General features: G+C 34.7%; 1 protein-coding gene across 10 annotated transcripts in view; it reads right to left on the bottom strand.

The window, feature by feature from the left end:
- Positions 1–15,833, bottom strand: part of LOC144961495 (uncharacterized) — a 56,323-nt gene that overhangs the window by 25,786 nt on the left and 14,704 nt on the right. For all 10 annotated transcript variants that reach the window (XM_078894699.1, XM_078894668.1, XM_078894671.1 and 7 more), the window contains 11 exons: positions 15,435–15,510; positions 14,829–14,942; positions 13,811–13,957; positions 13,106–13,287; positions 12,079–12,170; positions 10,991–11,184; positions 10,109–10,227; positions 9,312–9,563; positions 8,892–8,990; positions 8,186–8,462; positions 7,352–7,493 (listed from right to left, as the gene is read on the bottom strand). In XM_078894699.1, the coding sequence (XP_078750825.1) occupies positions 7,352–7,493; positions 8,186–8,462; positions 8,892–8,990; positions 9,312–9,563; positions 10,109–10,227; positions 10,991–11,184; positions 12,079–12,170; positions 13,106–13,287; positions 13,811–13,957; positions 14,829–14,942; positions 15,435–15,510 (1,694 nt within the window). The remainder of the gene's footprint in view (positions 1–7,351; positions 7,494–8,185; positions 8,463–8,891; positions 8,991–9,311; positions 9,564–10,108; positions 10,228–10,990; positions 11,185–12,078; positions 12,171–13,105; positions 13,288–13,810; positions 13,958–14,828; positions 14,943–15,434; positions 15,511–15,833) is intronic.

Genomic DNA, 15,833 nt, shown 5'->3' with positions numbered 1-15,833 from the left:
TACACTGATAAAACACCTTTTAATATTTTGGTTTGAAAACTTCATAGATCGATCGATCAAAATGCCCCCTAATACGAAAAAAACATCAATCTTAAACCCGAGGCTTCATTTTTTTAAAAATATTTTATTCTGGGCTTAAGTTTTATTTATTTTTATTTCCTTCTTCACTTATTAAGGTTCGTTTTAATCGATTGATAAAATTGATATGTGAGGTAAAAGTTTTTCATCCACAATGTAAGAGGGGTGTTTTGTTGTTTTCATCAAACCTGAATACCTATTCAATACAGTTGGGGTAACTCTTCAATTTCTCTCTCCTGAGCCAAATGACTATGACATACACTTCGACTAGAAATTAGAATTCCGTTTGAAAAATCATAATCTTAGGGGAAAATAATATTAATTAACAAAAACAAAACAACTTTAAAAAAAACCCAACAATTTAATAATAATAATAATAATAAATAATAATAATAATAATAATAATAATAATAATAATAATAATAATAATAATAATAATAATCATAATAATAATAATAATAATAATAATAATAATAATATAATAATAATAATAATAATAATAATAATCATAATAATAATAATAATAAAAAAGAAGATATGAGGTGCAAGAATAGGCGGCAAAAAATGAGTGTATGGAGTAATACCTTTTCAAGTACATCACGCTACTCTGTTAATTCGGTTCAGTTACAACAAATCACACGGGAACCAGCGTAAAAATAAATAAATAAATAAATAAATGAACGATTAGATTAATAAATCAACTACACTAAATAAACGTCAAGATCATCAAAGAATGCACGGTCAATAGAAAAACTCTTCTCGAAAATGCTTGAATATTTCCAGAAAGAAAAAAAATCGTTACCGAGGTAAACTTCACTTCAATAGTTACGCCGAGCGGAATCACAATCCATCGGTCATTTGGAAACAATGGAGAAAAAGGGAACAATTTTTTTTTTCATATTAACTCCGCTTATATTTGGTTCCAATTCCAGGTGTTTCAATTAATACTTGGTTGTGGAACCAATCAGCTTTTCTCTCTCCCCTTTTTTAACGCCTAGTAGTCATTAAAACTACCACGATTACTCGTCACCCAAAAGTTAATCAGCAAGAGGTGACCAGTAAACGATGCTTTTTCAAGTCCAACAATTGATAGAAATCCTGCAAATCGAAAGCTGATAAGCCGCGTGAGGAGAGAATGAGACAGCAAACGGAATGAGATCCCGACACACGCTTCATTTGGTCCATTGAATGGGACTATAGTCTCTTCTGTTTCTTGGGTCTATCTAATTCCGTAGGAAGAGCTGTGATTACGACGATTATCGGCGCCTCCAGACAAAGCAAATGGCTTTCTTTTCCGTCTTTGTGACGTTCGCTGCTCTACATTGATCCATACAAAATAGTAATATATATATTTTTTTTAAAAAGAAGAAAAAATAATTCCCACATTTGACTATAGGGGGGGGGGGGGGGGGGGGAGGGTGTCTGTCATATTATCGGGTCAATGCCCACGGTCATTAGAAGGATGACAGGTTCCTGCTTTCCACCAGATCTAAGGATATCTAGCTCGCTAACTGGGTAAACAGATCAATGGCCAAAAATCTAAAACAAAAATCAAAACAAAAAATTAAATTTAAAAAAAAGAAAAGTAATCCAACTCTTCACGAAGAGCCATAATGTCATCTGGCCTGACAATAAGAAATCGAAATTTTCGACGATGTTACCGAGCCCCGTTTTACAACAAAGTCAAGCGGCCTTCAAAGTGATCACTGGCTAAATGGCTGATAATGACAGCAAAACGCTGGAGTCAGCGTAGCATCCTTTTGGTTAGAGCACTTTACACACATTAACCCATTCGACGCCGGTGTGTATTTGAAACCAAAGATTATCCAGGTTTCGACTTTACATTGCCGTATTGATATATTTTTTCCTTACATTCAAAGTCGTGTAAAACTGTCAATAATACAATACAAGCTATCTGAGATTTTGTAATTATAAACTATTGTATAAGGCATTTAAGGGATAATTCCTATATTCAGCCTTTAATAAGATAAGATATAGCGTGAAACGAACAATAGCAATTGCTTGATACCCTTTGTATAGAACTATAGTCTATCGCAAAGTATTTTCCGCTAGATCTAAAAGACCCATCAATTCAATAACTGCTGGGTGGGCATGGGATTCAAAAAGAAAAGATCTCGAGCTCACCCAGGTTCGATCTCAGTCCCTTTGCGTGTGAAACGAATGCTCTACCAACAGAGCTATCGGGATCCCCTAATTATTTGACCCAGTGTATCAAATTTCATCAGTTCTCCGCAGAACAGTCGAATAAGCTGCATAGTCATTCTCTGATTTTCTAAGTGGTAAAGGATCGGTAGTACATTATACAATTTGATATTTACAGCAAGCTGTATTTGTTTTTCATGTATAGAAAGATGAAAAGAAAGCCATTAAATTTTCAGTTCAGTAAATGTTTAACTTAGGCTTGAACATTAGTTTGAAAAGAAAAATCAGAATGTTACATGACACGATCCCCGCCCCCCCCCCCCCCCCCCCCCCTTTCCCCTTTGTGGTCTTCATGAAGAGCCGTTAATGTCGTCTCCGAATTAAATACGTATTTCGTCTTTAAGAGGTATTTTCTCTATATTCCTCAAAAACCTTCCGTGACAAATTATTATTATCGGATGGAGAGAGCACAATAATTAATTATTAAAATGATGTTAATAGGGTGTTGTCAATTATAGACAGACTGTTACACTGTTCACTAATTTCATATGCTTTTATTATTTTTTTTTAAAAATCAGCTTTATTGGTATAAGAAGCGTTCATCAACGATACTCTCTCTCTCTCTCTCTCTCTCTCTCTCTCTCTCTCTCTCTCTCTCTCTCTCTCTCTCTCTCTCTCTCTCTCTCTCTCTCTCTCTCTCTCTCTCTCTCTCTCTCTCTCTCTCTCTCTCTCTCTCTCTCTCAAGTACGAATGAGATGTGCTTTCGATTCCCCACATTCACACAACGCTTAGGGGTTTTCGTTACATTTTGTGGCTAACATCTGGTCTTTGTAGATCCACATAGCCATTTGATTCAAATTTGTTACAGATGTATGGAGGATAAAGGAATGATATGAGTATCAATTGTCGGTCATACTCTGTTAATTAAAACGATCTAGTTCTTTCAACAACAACAACAAAAAATCCTATTTAGTTGTGGATGGTACATCAACGTCAAAGATACTTGATACATATGAAACACACACATACACACATGCACATATACAAATAACCACACATGAGTTTTTATATTGAACAATATCAGATGTCCTTAAAGCACTTTACAAAGGATTTCAAATCAACAGCACCACCTAACATAAAGGACGAGACACGACGCTTGTTAGGAACCATTACTATCATTTAAAAAAAAAAAAGGCAATACTGTTGTCGGTCAGGTACTCATAGTTACTAAGAGAGGCGCAACAATATGAGTATGAGCTAAGTCTATTTTCTAAGGACTCAACTTTGCGCTGCCCACAGCGGTACTTGAACCCGGGCCTACACACAACAATCGAGTATCATACCACAAGACCACAGCCTTATAAACTGACTACTATTCTTTTTTAAATATTAAAAAGAAGACATACACGAACCCCCCCCCCCCCCTCCCACCCTCCCCCCAATCGTCCTATTTTATTTCAACAAAATAGAGAAGTCAATGAGAACCGATAGTCAATAGCAGACTAAAAATGCTGCCTAAACAGCACAGTGACGACAACTGTCCACTTTCTACATCTGATATGGAGAGAAAAAGAAAACAACAAAAGCTAATCAAACAAATCCATCACCTTAAAAAAAAACCCCCAAAAAACAACAAATTAAAACAAAAACAAAACAAAACAACCACAAACAAAAAAACAATACAAAACAGAAAAACAAACAAGAAAACATCACGAAAAAAACCTCCAAAAAAAAACAGAAAAACAAATTCCCCCCCCCCCCCCCTCCAAAAAAAAAAAAAAAATAAATAAATAAATAAATTAATAATAACTATCAAAGAACAAATAAACCACGCATTCTTTGTACAGGGCAAAACTTTGCAGTGCCTAAACTGGGATTAGAAACTGCGATCTACGGGATTCGAACCTGCGATCTATTATTTCGTGGTGGAATAAGCCACAAACTCGCTATAGCAATGTCTGTGATGAATTGAAGAAGAAAGAAAGAAAAAATTCCAACACGAGAACGATTGAATAAACAAGATAGGACAGGGGGATTAAGGGGATTAGATCAAAGCATTATTGTCATATAGTCACCAAAGGCACTGTGTCAGGCAGTGTTATCATTGGATTAACACACAGAGTAGACAAGGATTAACGGAGGAGTGTGTCGACTCCCTACCACGATCAACTTGCCGCTCTTGCTGGTTATTTGTGGGATTAGGTTTAATTGGCGGGAGAAGGCATGGCTTCTAGCTTTATGACTAGACTAGGGGAAGAAGTCGGTAGGAAAACAACATATACCAGAAATTGATCGAGAATGAACCCGCATGAAGTTGCATTTATAAGGTAATGACTGTTCTCTTCCTTCCTCTCATCTACATTCATCGCGCATCAGAAAAAAATGTGGGAGTGAGGAGGAGATGGGGAGAAAGGAAGCAAGGAACGATCGATCGAAGAAAGAAATGAGACAAATAAGGTAGGAAGGAGAAAAGAAAAAGAAGAAGAAGAAGAAGAAAAAGAAGAAGAAGAAGAAGAAGAAGAAGAAGAAGAAGAAGAAGAAGAAGAAGAAGAAGAAGAAGAAGAAGAAGAAGAAGAAGAAGAAGAAGAAGAAGAAGAAGAAGAAAAAGAAGAAGGGAAAAAAACAAAACCGATTATAAATCTGGAAAACCACCCATTGTAGTAATAATGTACGTATGACATGACAAAAGGAGATACATCATGTAACAATAAAAATGATTAACTATGAAAACTAGACATAGGTTCAAGTTCAGGAACACCAAGATGATCGTTTTTGGGTGTGTTATGCATAACTGGTGTTATAATTAATACGACAAAGTGATAATATATATAAGGAGCAAACGAAGGCCGTATTTGGTCATATGTTCATTTGCTAATAACGATTGTGCTTTAAAACTTTTTAAAATGTATAAAAAGCCATTGTTCATTTAAGAAATGATGTCTCCTGATGAATTTGCTTTGGGGAAGAGGGGCAGGGGTATCAAAGCTGAGTTTGTATGGCAGATGAAGTCATATTATGACAATATATTGTCTTCACAGATAAAAGCTCTTTAGATGTTGGAATCGTAAGTGGTAATGAAAAGAATAACAGGAATGAAAGTTGCGTTGGTTGTGGCGGTGCACCACCACCACCACCATCATCATCATCTATATCACCCATTCTATACAACAGCCTCTTCTCTTTTCAACGTTACAAATACAGCTACATCTGGCATATTGACAACCTTAATCGATTTATTATACTAAACATTTTCTCATGAAATAGGTGTTAATGTCTGTTTTAAAGATGGACTCTCTTCAGCTATAAAATTGAAGGCAGCCTATCTAGCCCCGCTCTTGTCAATAGAAGATTATAAGCCAGAGGTTGTGTTCATAGTACACCATGATATCCTGTAAAAATAATGTGATGCTGCACCAAAATGTGAGGCAGACACCATTGCATAGACATAAAGGAGAGTCCCAAATCTCACTTTTGAGTGCAGTGTCTGCAAGGCATACCTCAGATTTGGGATTAACTACCTCCTAAAGAAGAATCCGTTTTGTCCAAGAGAAATGGGTGTAACCATTAGAAAATGAAAATTGGAATAGCAAAAGGGACAGATGGTATGTATCTTTATATGGTAACATCTGGGCCCTGAGGCATGGACCTGGTTGACATAGGAAATGTTAGATGTCCTTTCAAAAGGAGAGCTTCTACCCATGAAGAAAACATGCACATTTAGGTGCTATTCTGAAACAACACTTGTTCTGACGTGATTGCCTTCACTTCATATTGAAACATATTTCTAATGGATGCCAAGAACAGGGTATGTATGAGTATTGATCGACCGTGGGCAGGTTAATAAAGTGCATTTCCCATCTTTGATGGGAGGGCTGCATTTAAGAGCAATCCCCATCAGTTCAATAACACTTGCTTCAAAAGTTTGTAAAGGAGTGAAATAGGTCTGAGACTGTCTATCTCCCTTGCCACTTTGCCTGGCTTCAGAAGAGCACCTAAATTAGAATGTTTCCACATGGAGGTCCAACATTGTCTGTCAACCAGGCCCATACCCCAAGGCCCAAAATGTGTATTATCACATAAAGATACATGATGCCTATTCCTGTTGCTATAATAATTTTTTATTTTGTTCATGGTTGCACCCAGTTCTCTTGGACAGAAAAGCATAATCCAGTCCGATTCTTCTTTAGGATGTTGAGAATCCAAAATCTGAAGGTAAGCCTTGCAGCTTTGCATGTTTCTGTGTATCATGAGCTGCTTATAGGTCGATCAATACATCCCTTGTTTTTGGGATCCATTAAGTAGTTGCCTCTATGTGAAATGAGGGCATTCACTTGTTCTGTTGTGATTGCCCTCACTTCATGTATTTCTAATGGGTACCGAGGACAGGGTATGTATTGATCGACCTATTGGCAATTTATGGTACACGGAAACATGCAAAGATCAAAAGGTACAGAAAGACCAGATTATATACTTGGGCGCCAACCAGGCTGTTCTGAAGACATCCCCCACTCCCCCTCGATATTGTGCATTTCCCCAGCAGAGTACTGTGCTATAGTTGGGGTAGAAGGTGGGACATTGAGAAGGTAGACACTAAAGTTTATGCACATAGTGTCAGGAACGCTATCAATTGCACCCAAAGAAAAGAACCCAGTTATGGCAGCAGTCCACGAACCTGAGCCGCCGATGTCTGGCAGAGGATGGATTACAGAATGTTGCCTTTGTAAAATAGAGAAGGAATGTGGGGTAACCCCTCACATATGCATGAAGGTGCCTAAAATCCACACTGAATAAAATCATGGCAGCCCTTTGACTTTGAAAATGGACTCTACTTCAAGACTCTGAACTGTGAGAGAAACCTCTTGGGTTCTTACAAGAGAAAATATTGGATCATAACAACAGACTACAATCAAGGAAATGTCTAACAACAACCACTCCACTTGCACTTATTATGCTAATGGTCCAGAAACTACAAAGCATTGTGACGCAGCTGCCTGGTGGTTCAAGACTGTTCATGAGAGCAGAACAGTTTTTGGAGATTGGGTAAATCATTATAACATTTTAGAGTTACCATTCATAGTTGCTGGCATGTTAGCAAAAACGAACAACTTACCAGATTGCGCTGATTCATCATCTGATGTTAAATCCAATTGTGATTTAAATTCTACACTGCGATCCATCCTTTGAGCCCAGCGCCCTTTAGGTGGTGCCATCTCTTGGCTACTCTCTGACCCCTCAGAGCCTCCTTCACCAAACTGTTTGGCAAAAAAAAATTTAAAAACATGAAAAATAATGAAAGACAGGTATGAAATGTTTTTTTTTAGTTTTAAGTTCCAGATTAGATTAACTCTCACAACAATAAAAACACAACTTGAGATTGAGCTTTCATATAGCGCAATATCTAATTTATGTGCTCAAGGCACTTTATGAAGGGTCTGAAGTCAACAGTAACACTTAACAGGTAGGATGAGATATGACCCCTGAATTACAAATTTTTTGGGAAAAATACAACGCTGTTATTGGCTGCTTATTAATTTTACACCTGGGTTTGGTGATAGAATATGAGTAAAGAGTCTATTCTAAGGATTCATTCAACATTGCACCACCCACAGCAGCACTCAAACCAGGGACCTATAGGTCTGAAGGTGAGTATCATACCACCACAAGACCACAAAGCTGCAAAATAATTAATGACTGCAGGAACAGTCATGCATCGGAATGTGTCAACACAATTACCACGTGAAAATGGGACATGAACACATTATACACAAATGCCATTGTATGGATTAGGACTGCAGGATGGATTGTGTGTGCAATACTAAATTTGGATTATACTAATAATCAACACACTGGAAAACAAACGACAAAAAACTATCTTTAAACAGAGTAAGTAGTCCCACTACTATTATAACATTTCATATGAGACGAAAATTCAAAAAGTTTTTACCTTTGCTTTTGCCCAGTTGGGCAGTTGTCCTATGCTCAGCCGATAGGCCAAGCTGGCAGGACTGACAGAGTCATCCATTGGAACTTTAGATCGCTTCAAACTAGTTAGATGGTCCTCATCATCCTCATCGTCACCATCATGAAAATCCTGACCATAGCCATTGTCATCATCTGCCATCGGAATGTTGGCGACGGATGCCGCTTTCATAATGGGAAGAACATCATCAAATGACGATTGATTGACACGGATAGGATTAGGCATCATTAACTGATCAGACCTGTCAAATTAACAAAGAAATTTATTTGACAATTAATTAATCACTTGAAGTGAACAAATTATTTGAAATTCCAAAACATAATCTTTCTAACAACATATTTACAATACTCTATCATTACTTCAAATTTGAGATAAAATATGTAGATTGAGCAGCCACTTATATCAGCATGAAATGATAATTAAGGATAAGATATGTAGGAATGTGCCAGAAAAAAGCAAAAGGAGACTGGCACTTACAGGATTCAAATTTCTATCAGAATAGGTTAAATCACAATGTACTTTTCTCTCTCCTGAGCCATGTTTAAAAGTGTGATCACATTTTGTAATTGCAAACTTATTTCTCTGATTGTTTTATTTTTCTTCTTTACTGGTATTTCCAATAAATTCATCATTGACCATCATCTCATATTAAAGTCGCAATTCAATTTACCTAAAATAGTCTGCATCTCGTGACTCCTTGCCCAACTCCAGTAGTCTTGCTTTGATCTGTGTTGTCATCTCTGACGGCAAACGCCAGACAAATATACACCTGTCAAGGAGATATAGATCAAATTATAAATAGCTGATTTATAAATCTTGAATTAAAAAAAAAAAAATTAAGTATACAACTCTTGATAAAACCATTCATCTCAATGATTTAACATTTAATAAATGAGGCCTATTGATGGAATCAAAACTAATGCTCATGTTGAATTTAGTTTCAGGAGTTTAGACAAGAAAGATGGGAAAAGCACAAAGCTAGGAAAATTAGATTTTGAGTTCAGAGTAGGGTGAAAGCCAATGCTTTAGAATGCGACTTAATTGGGCTAAAAGTTGTGGAATGAAATTTTCACAATACTGACACACTTACCCATCAGCAGATACTGTAATCAAATGCTTCAAATCATTAGCAAACTTGACACCTGTGATTGTTTCTGAATGTCCGTACATTGAAGCCATCAGTTCACCACTTTCAAAATCCACAATACAAATGCTTTTGTCAGTACAAGCAGTCGCAGCAAAACTCCCAGAGGGGTCTAGGTGAATCCGTAGCAAAATCCCATCATCACCGAACGAACCTTTGTAACATTTCTTTTCTTTACGAGTTTGAATATTGTAGAGCCTGCAGATTAAGAAAATAGTTTCATATGAATAAAGTTTTTTCTAATTTGGAAAATGAGGGGAGGAAAATGGTGCAAAGTTCTTAAAATCCACTTATTTCTGGAAAGTTCATTGATCAATTTATATAAAGCATGCGGCATTGTGAATTACTAAGAAATGGTACAGAAAGAATTATAAGAAGACATTCATTTTTACTTACATTATCTATCATGTATATAATTTTTTAAAACCTGTATCAACTAAAAAAAAAACAAAAAAACAAGACAAAACAAACAAACAAAAAAAAAAACCAGAAAAAAAGAAAAAAAAAGAAAACGGGATTTCTATCCCTACTTTTATCTCCACGAATTGTAGCTTTAAAATGCTTCAGATCTACAGATCTAATGCAGTGTCATCAAATGTTCCTTGAAAATAAAATCTGTTAGAGTGAATAAGGCCAACCCCCCCCCCCCCAAAAAAAAAAACCCCCAACAAATTTGTATACTTTCTGATTAAATCTGTATAAATTACACGTCTCTATTATCAAAATGCTTAAAATCTATGTACCTGACATTGCGATCTTGACATGCAGTAGCAATGTACTTTTGGGTGGGATCAATTACCATATCGTAAAGGGTGAGTTTTGTTGCAAGGTGATGTTCCAGCTGAAACTGAAACTCTGGAGTCTGTAAAAGACAAATATGTAAAAATGGGGTTTTAACAATCAATGTTAGATGGTACTCTATCAAAAAAAAATGTTTTGGAATGATTCTTAACGTATTTAACGTAAAAGTCATAACTTTAATAAAGAGTAAAAATTAAGACTTCAAGCTAAAACCTTTTTAATTGGTAAACAATAACATCCTAAGATATAGGAACTTTGATATAGAATACTTGTCTTGAAAAGAAGCTAAAATAAGACTTTTTCCCCCCCAAAAGATATGGAGAGACACAGTATCATTCTGTTATCAGGTCGATAAATTCCCCGGCTAAAGCTAGTTTAAGATCAGTTTTGTTCTAATATTTTGAAAGAAGACTTTGTATTACATCAACATTTAGAATTGAAGAAAGGTGTTTCATCCTTCTTAAATTGGTTTGCCTGACACAAGAACAGTTCTGTATCGCACTGGGCCATCTCTCTTACATTAACGGGTGGGAAAAAAACATGCTAAAAACAAAACAAACCTAAAAAAAATAAAATAACTAAAATAACAAACTAACATCAGAACAAGAACCTCTAGAGCCTTTAAAAGATATCTTTGATTTCATCATTTTTCTACATTTATATTAAATCTCTATACATGGCCTTAATAACATTGATCAAATCTAACATCAGTTTGAGAAATATTTTGAGATAATTCTTATCTAATTTATTTCTGACATTGCTGTTAATACAAATCAATTGTCAATTTATTTTATTGGCAGTTGGATTAGAGCATTGTCACTCACCGAGACAGCATTTCTCAGTAAAATGGATTTATCAGCCCCACAGCTGATCATACCCAGCTTGTCATTGTTGTCAGTGAACCTCACTGCTGTGATGGATGACGAGTGATCCCCTAACGTTTGTACCAATCCATAGTTTTCTTCTACATCAAACACGTGGATTAGACGGTCTCTACTGGCTGTGGCTAGGAACTGACCTGTTAATAGTCAATAAAAATTACAAAGAATTAATCTAAATCAAACATTTTTTTTTTTTAAAAGGGACCGACAATGACAACAACAAACATTCTCATTAAAAAATAATTTTTAAGTACCTAAACATTTCCCAAACTATTAAGATGGTTTATACTATTGATCAGATTACACAAAACTTCTTAGAACCAAACTTTGAAGTATCTGATATTTAAATCACATGAAAAGGCTTTCATAAGAACCATAAATTAAGCTTTTTAAAATGTCTTTTAAAAAATTAATGTCTTTGTATATTAAAGCAAGTTTTTTAAAAACAACTTTTAGGACAACAATGAAATCTATTATCACTAGTAAAATATTTGTGTATGTATTTTTTATCACCAATCACGAAAATGGCTTTAATTTTTGAAGCAATGTTCTAGACTTTTGTGAATAATTGTTTGTTTTCTTTTGTCCACACTACTTTCCTATTTTTTTTTCGGAATTGTTTTCTTTGACTATACAATTGACACATCTTTTTTATACAAACTGGTCAAGATATCTATTGTTTTTAGTTATATTTATTAAGAGTTTAAGTGGTAAAGGGGGTTCAAGGTACCCCCACGTACGAAAAGTAAAAATAATGGAAAACCAAGAACGGGTTTTATGAGACATTCTCCCCAGAAAGCAATGCCATAAAAACGAAATGGCAAAACTCAGATACAAATTAAAAAGGACCAAGTCCACTTGACTCCCCTCCCCCTCCTCCAACACTACAAATCCAATTAATAAGACGTAACAACATTTGATAAAAATCTAAATGCACATGCAAAATTCCTACAATACAAAAGAGATATAAAGATTTGTCCATGATTATGTGATCTTCTGTTAATCGAGGAAAATACACTAAAATTTCTTACCATATTTGGTGTATGTATACTCCAGACACATAACGTCAGAGTCATGAGCTTCCACACTTCTGATTTCGTTTAGATACTTCATGTCATAAACCCTGAGAAGGAAAGAAAAAATAAATAAAAGGTGTGTTTATTTCATATATATATATTCTTTTCAGATATTGATCTATTGTTAAGACTGAATTTCACTGATCTATCATAGGAACAATTACAAATTAATGAACTGCTGGATTGAAAATAATTACATAATAATAATAGCAATGATGAATAAATATAGGGTTCCCAGCCAAACCTGTAAAAAAAAAAAGCCAGACCCAGTGAGACAAATTTCAGACCCATAAAACGACTAAAAACAACTAATTGGAGTGCTTGCCTTTAAAGTATCTAGTGAATTTCTGTTCTATATTTTGTTTCGCTCCTCCATATTATCTTCAATCACATGGGTTTGCAACCATTTATTTAAACTATCATCACAATTTGGTCCTACACTGTTAACACAATTTAAGAGTCACAACAAGCAAAATTTACATAAAAAAACAACAAACAAATAAACCTAATTTACATTCTAAGGCTCTGCAATTACAAACTTGCAATAGCTGCAACTTTGCCAGTCAAAGTTTTTTCAAACTCCTCAAGTTCCCTTCTTCTCTTTCACAGTGTTCCTCAAAGCATTAGTCTGTCTGAGAGAACAGCATGGCTTGCTTTTTAATATTTATTTCACTGTCTACACTATCACGTTTTTCCTCAAGCTCTTTTTCCAGAGCCTTATGACAAGACATACTCTCGTCTAACACTTTTCTTTTCTCTCCCCTGCTTTCTTCTTGCAAAAAAGTAAATTCTAGACCAATTCCAGACCTTAAATTATATTTTTAAAATACCAGACCAATTCCCAATTTCCCGACATACTGGGAACCCTGTAAAATAAAAAACAGTATTTAAATTTAATGATTAAAACATTTCCCACCCCCCTAAAAATAATCAAATGAAAAAAAAAAAATAACAAAAAAAGAATCAAATGTCTCTATTTTACCTGATGTTTCCTTGCCTGTCTCCTGATGCTAGATGTGTTCCATCAGGACTGACTCGTATAGACCGGACACCATTCTTGTCATCATACTTTGTATCTGTCTTGTCTTTGCCACCAGCAGGGTTGTAGTCTACATCTGTCAGGCAAGCCAGGGAAGGATCTGAGTAGATGATCTTCAGAAGTTCCTACAATCCAAAGGAAATGATTAAGCTCAAATTTTAGGCAAATGAAAACGAGATACTAGAGTGGTGCTAAATTTATCCCTGTTTCTATTGTTTAAAAGGGACTGTAAAGATTGCTTACAACCGTTGAATAGCTCACAACCTAGCTAACTACTACCTCTATCAAAATTATTTTATATAGCATGCCACAGTTCTATATTTTTACATAATTTAATTTATCATATTATCAGTGAAAATTTAGAGTGTCTTTACAACACCACTTGCATGCTTTTTTTTATTTCAGCTACCCACATGATTTATCATTTATTTATTTAAACACACACAAACATCTGTACACAAATGTAATTTTTTGTGATAAATAAAGTATTATTATTATTATTATTATTATTATTATGTTACTGTATGTAACTGGTCTGTGTGGCCTTGTGAGTTAAGTAATCAGACATGTCAGCTACTGGGATTTCAAAGAGGACAGCTAAAAGTAAATCATTCCACTTCTTAAAACTTCATGACCCGAAAAACTTACATTGCTATATATATTCCTCTTATAAGCAGTGTTTTCTGGCATATGAGTGTTAAGATTCCAAACACGAATGGTGTCATCCCTTGAGCCTGTCAAAAAGGATCCTGGGGGCAACATGGCATCTATATCTTTGTCCAATTGAGGATACACCTAAATAAACATACATGAAAAATACTGAAATAGGCTTTTGAAGTCTTATATGGCCAAATAAACTGCAAATCATTTAATGAAAAAATCAAAAATCGGAACTAAACACGAGAGAGAAAAAATGGATTACAACAAAATTCGTAATTAAAAATTAAACACCAACTCAAGTTTTTCTTAAAAATCAATGTGTTGCTGTTTAAAAAATAAAATGTCCATAGTAAAATAATAATTCAATAGACAATACACTAAGGACAACATTAATTTACCCAGCCTTCCTTCCTTGGTAAAAAAAAAACAAAAAAAAACAACAAATAAAATCAAATACTAAAAAGCAGACCTGCCAAATTGAAAACTTCAAATTTAGTAATGTTTATGTCAATTTTTAGTAGTTTGACAAGGAAATTTCTCAAATCGTGTACAAACAACCACAATTTGACATTGATGATCACTTCAACATTACTTCATCATGCTTATATACGCTGTAGAAATGCTTTATTATTGTTACTATTATCATAATCATTATTATTATTATTATAGTAGTAGTAGTAGTAGTAGTAGTAGTAGTAGTAGTAGTAGTAGTAGTAGTAGTAGTAGTAGTAGTAGTTCTTCTAAATGCATTATTATTATTACTATTATCATTATTATTACTATTATTATTCTTAGTATTATGATTATGTTATGATCATTATTTTAGTATTATTGAGAATTAAAAATTCGGAATTTTCCATAAAATTTTGTATTTTCGTTATCGGCTCCGAAACTTGTCTAAAATTCGGCAGGCATGAAAAAGGAAATACTGAACTTGGCCAAAACAGCTGGCAAATATAGTTCAACCTATAAAAATAACAGGTCTGCCGATCAGATTGTTTCTTACCTCCAGAGCCCAAATGCACCCACTATGATAGAGGAATGACCAGGCCTTTCCTACTCGTTTGAGGTCATGAACATCCCAAATATAGATGCTACGATCATTGTACACACATGTAACCTGTAGAAGAAAACAAAGCACACAAATGATGCAAATCAGAAAGCAAAATTTCACAAATTTAGCCAGCAGGAGACAGGACAAAACTGATTGGAAATGATTTCTGTGAATGACACAATGTGCACTTTCTTTCATTATTTCATCTTAGAGACGTGATAAGACCTCTCCCATCTTTCTGGATTTGATGTATAAGTATCTAAATGCCATCACTCCAGGAAACGTGTAAAGAACAAGTTTTGTTTAATGTATAACGATGTGTGAAAAAAATTATTAATTGTCATTGACACAATAAAAAGCATCCCAAAGCTCCTGCTTAAAATCTCCTAAAGAACATTTTAAAAGATCATCAACAGCTTTGGATCTTGTAGCTGACCTTAAGAGATATGGTACATTGTGTAAGATGCTATAAGAGCACCCAATGCATTAACATGTAAACTGGTAACACCCAAAAGACAAAATAAAAATCCAAATCATAGATTTTTTATAAATTCTCACCTTTCTATGTTCATCATCAAAAGCAATACATTTGGTATCTGGATAATTTGCATCCTCTTGAGTGTTGACCATATGGCTGTTATGAAAAAAGGAAAGATGAGAACAAAATAAATATTCATGCTTAAAGTTCAAACTGATTCGATTTGGATTACTGCTTATAATATACAGTCAAAGTCGTCTATAACGACCACCCAAGATCAACAGCCAATGTGGTCGGTGTGGACAGGTGGTCATTACATACAGGTGTAACGATGGGGGATGGGGGGAATGTACATTATCTAGGCCTCATCTTATTAAAAGCATTGGGACCTACACCAGTCATAATTTATTATTGTGTATTATTATTATCATTTTTACTATTATGATTATTATTATAATTATTATTATGATGATGATCAT

Source organism: Berghia stephanieae, chromosome 1 (assembly GCF_034508935.2).
Source record: "Berghia stephanieae isolate SIO BIC M18660-M18661 chromosome 1, UCSD_Bste_1.3, whole genome shotgun sequence".
Taxonomy (NCBI): domain Eukaryota; kingdom Metazoa; phylum Mollusca; class Gastropoda; order Nudibranchia; family Aeolidiidae; genus Berghia; species Berghia stephanieae.
Note: the sequence above shows the minus strand (reverse complement) of the source record. Positions and strands in the feature narration are given on the sequence as shown.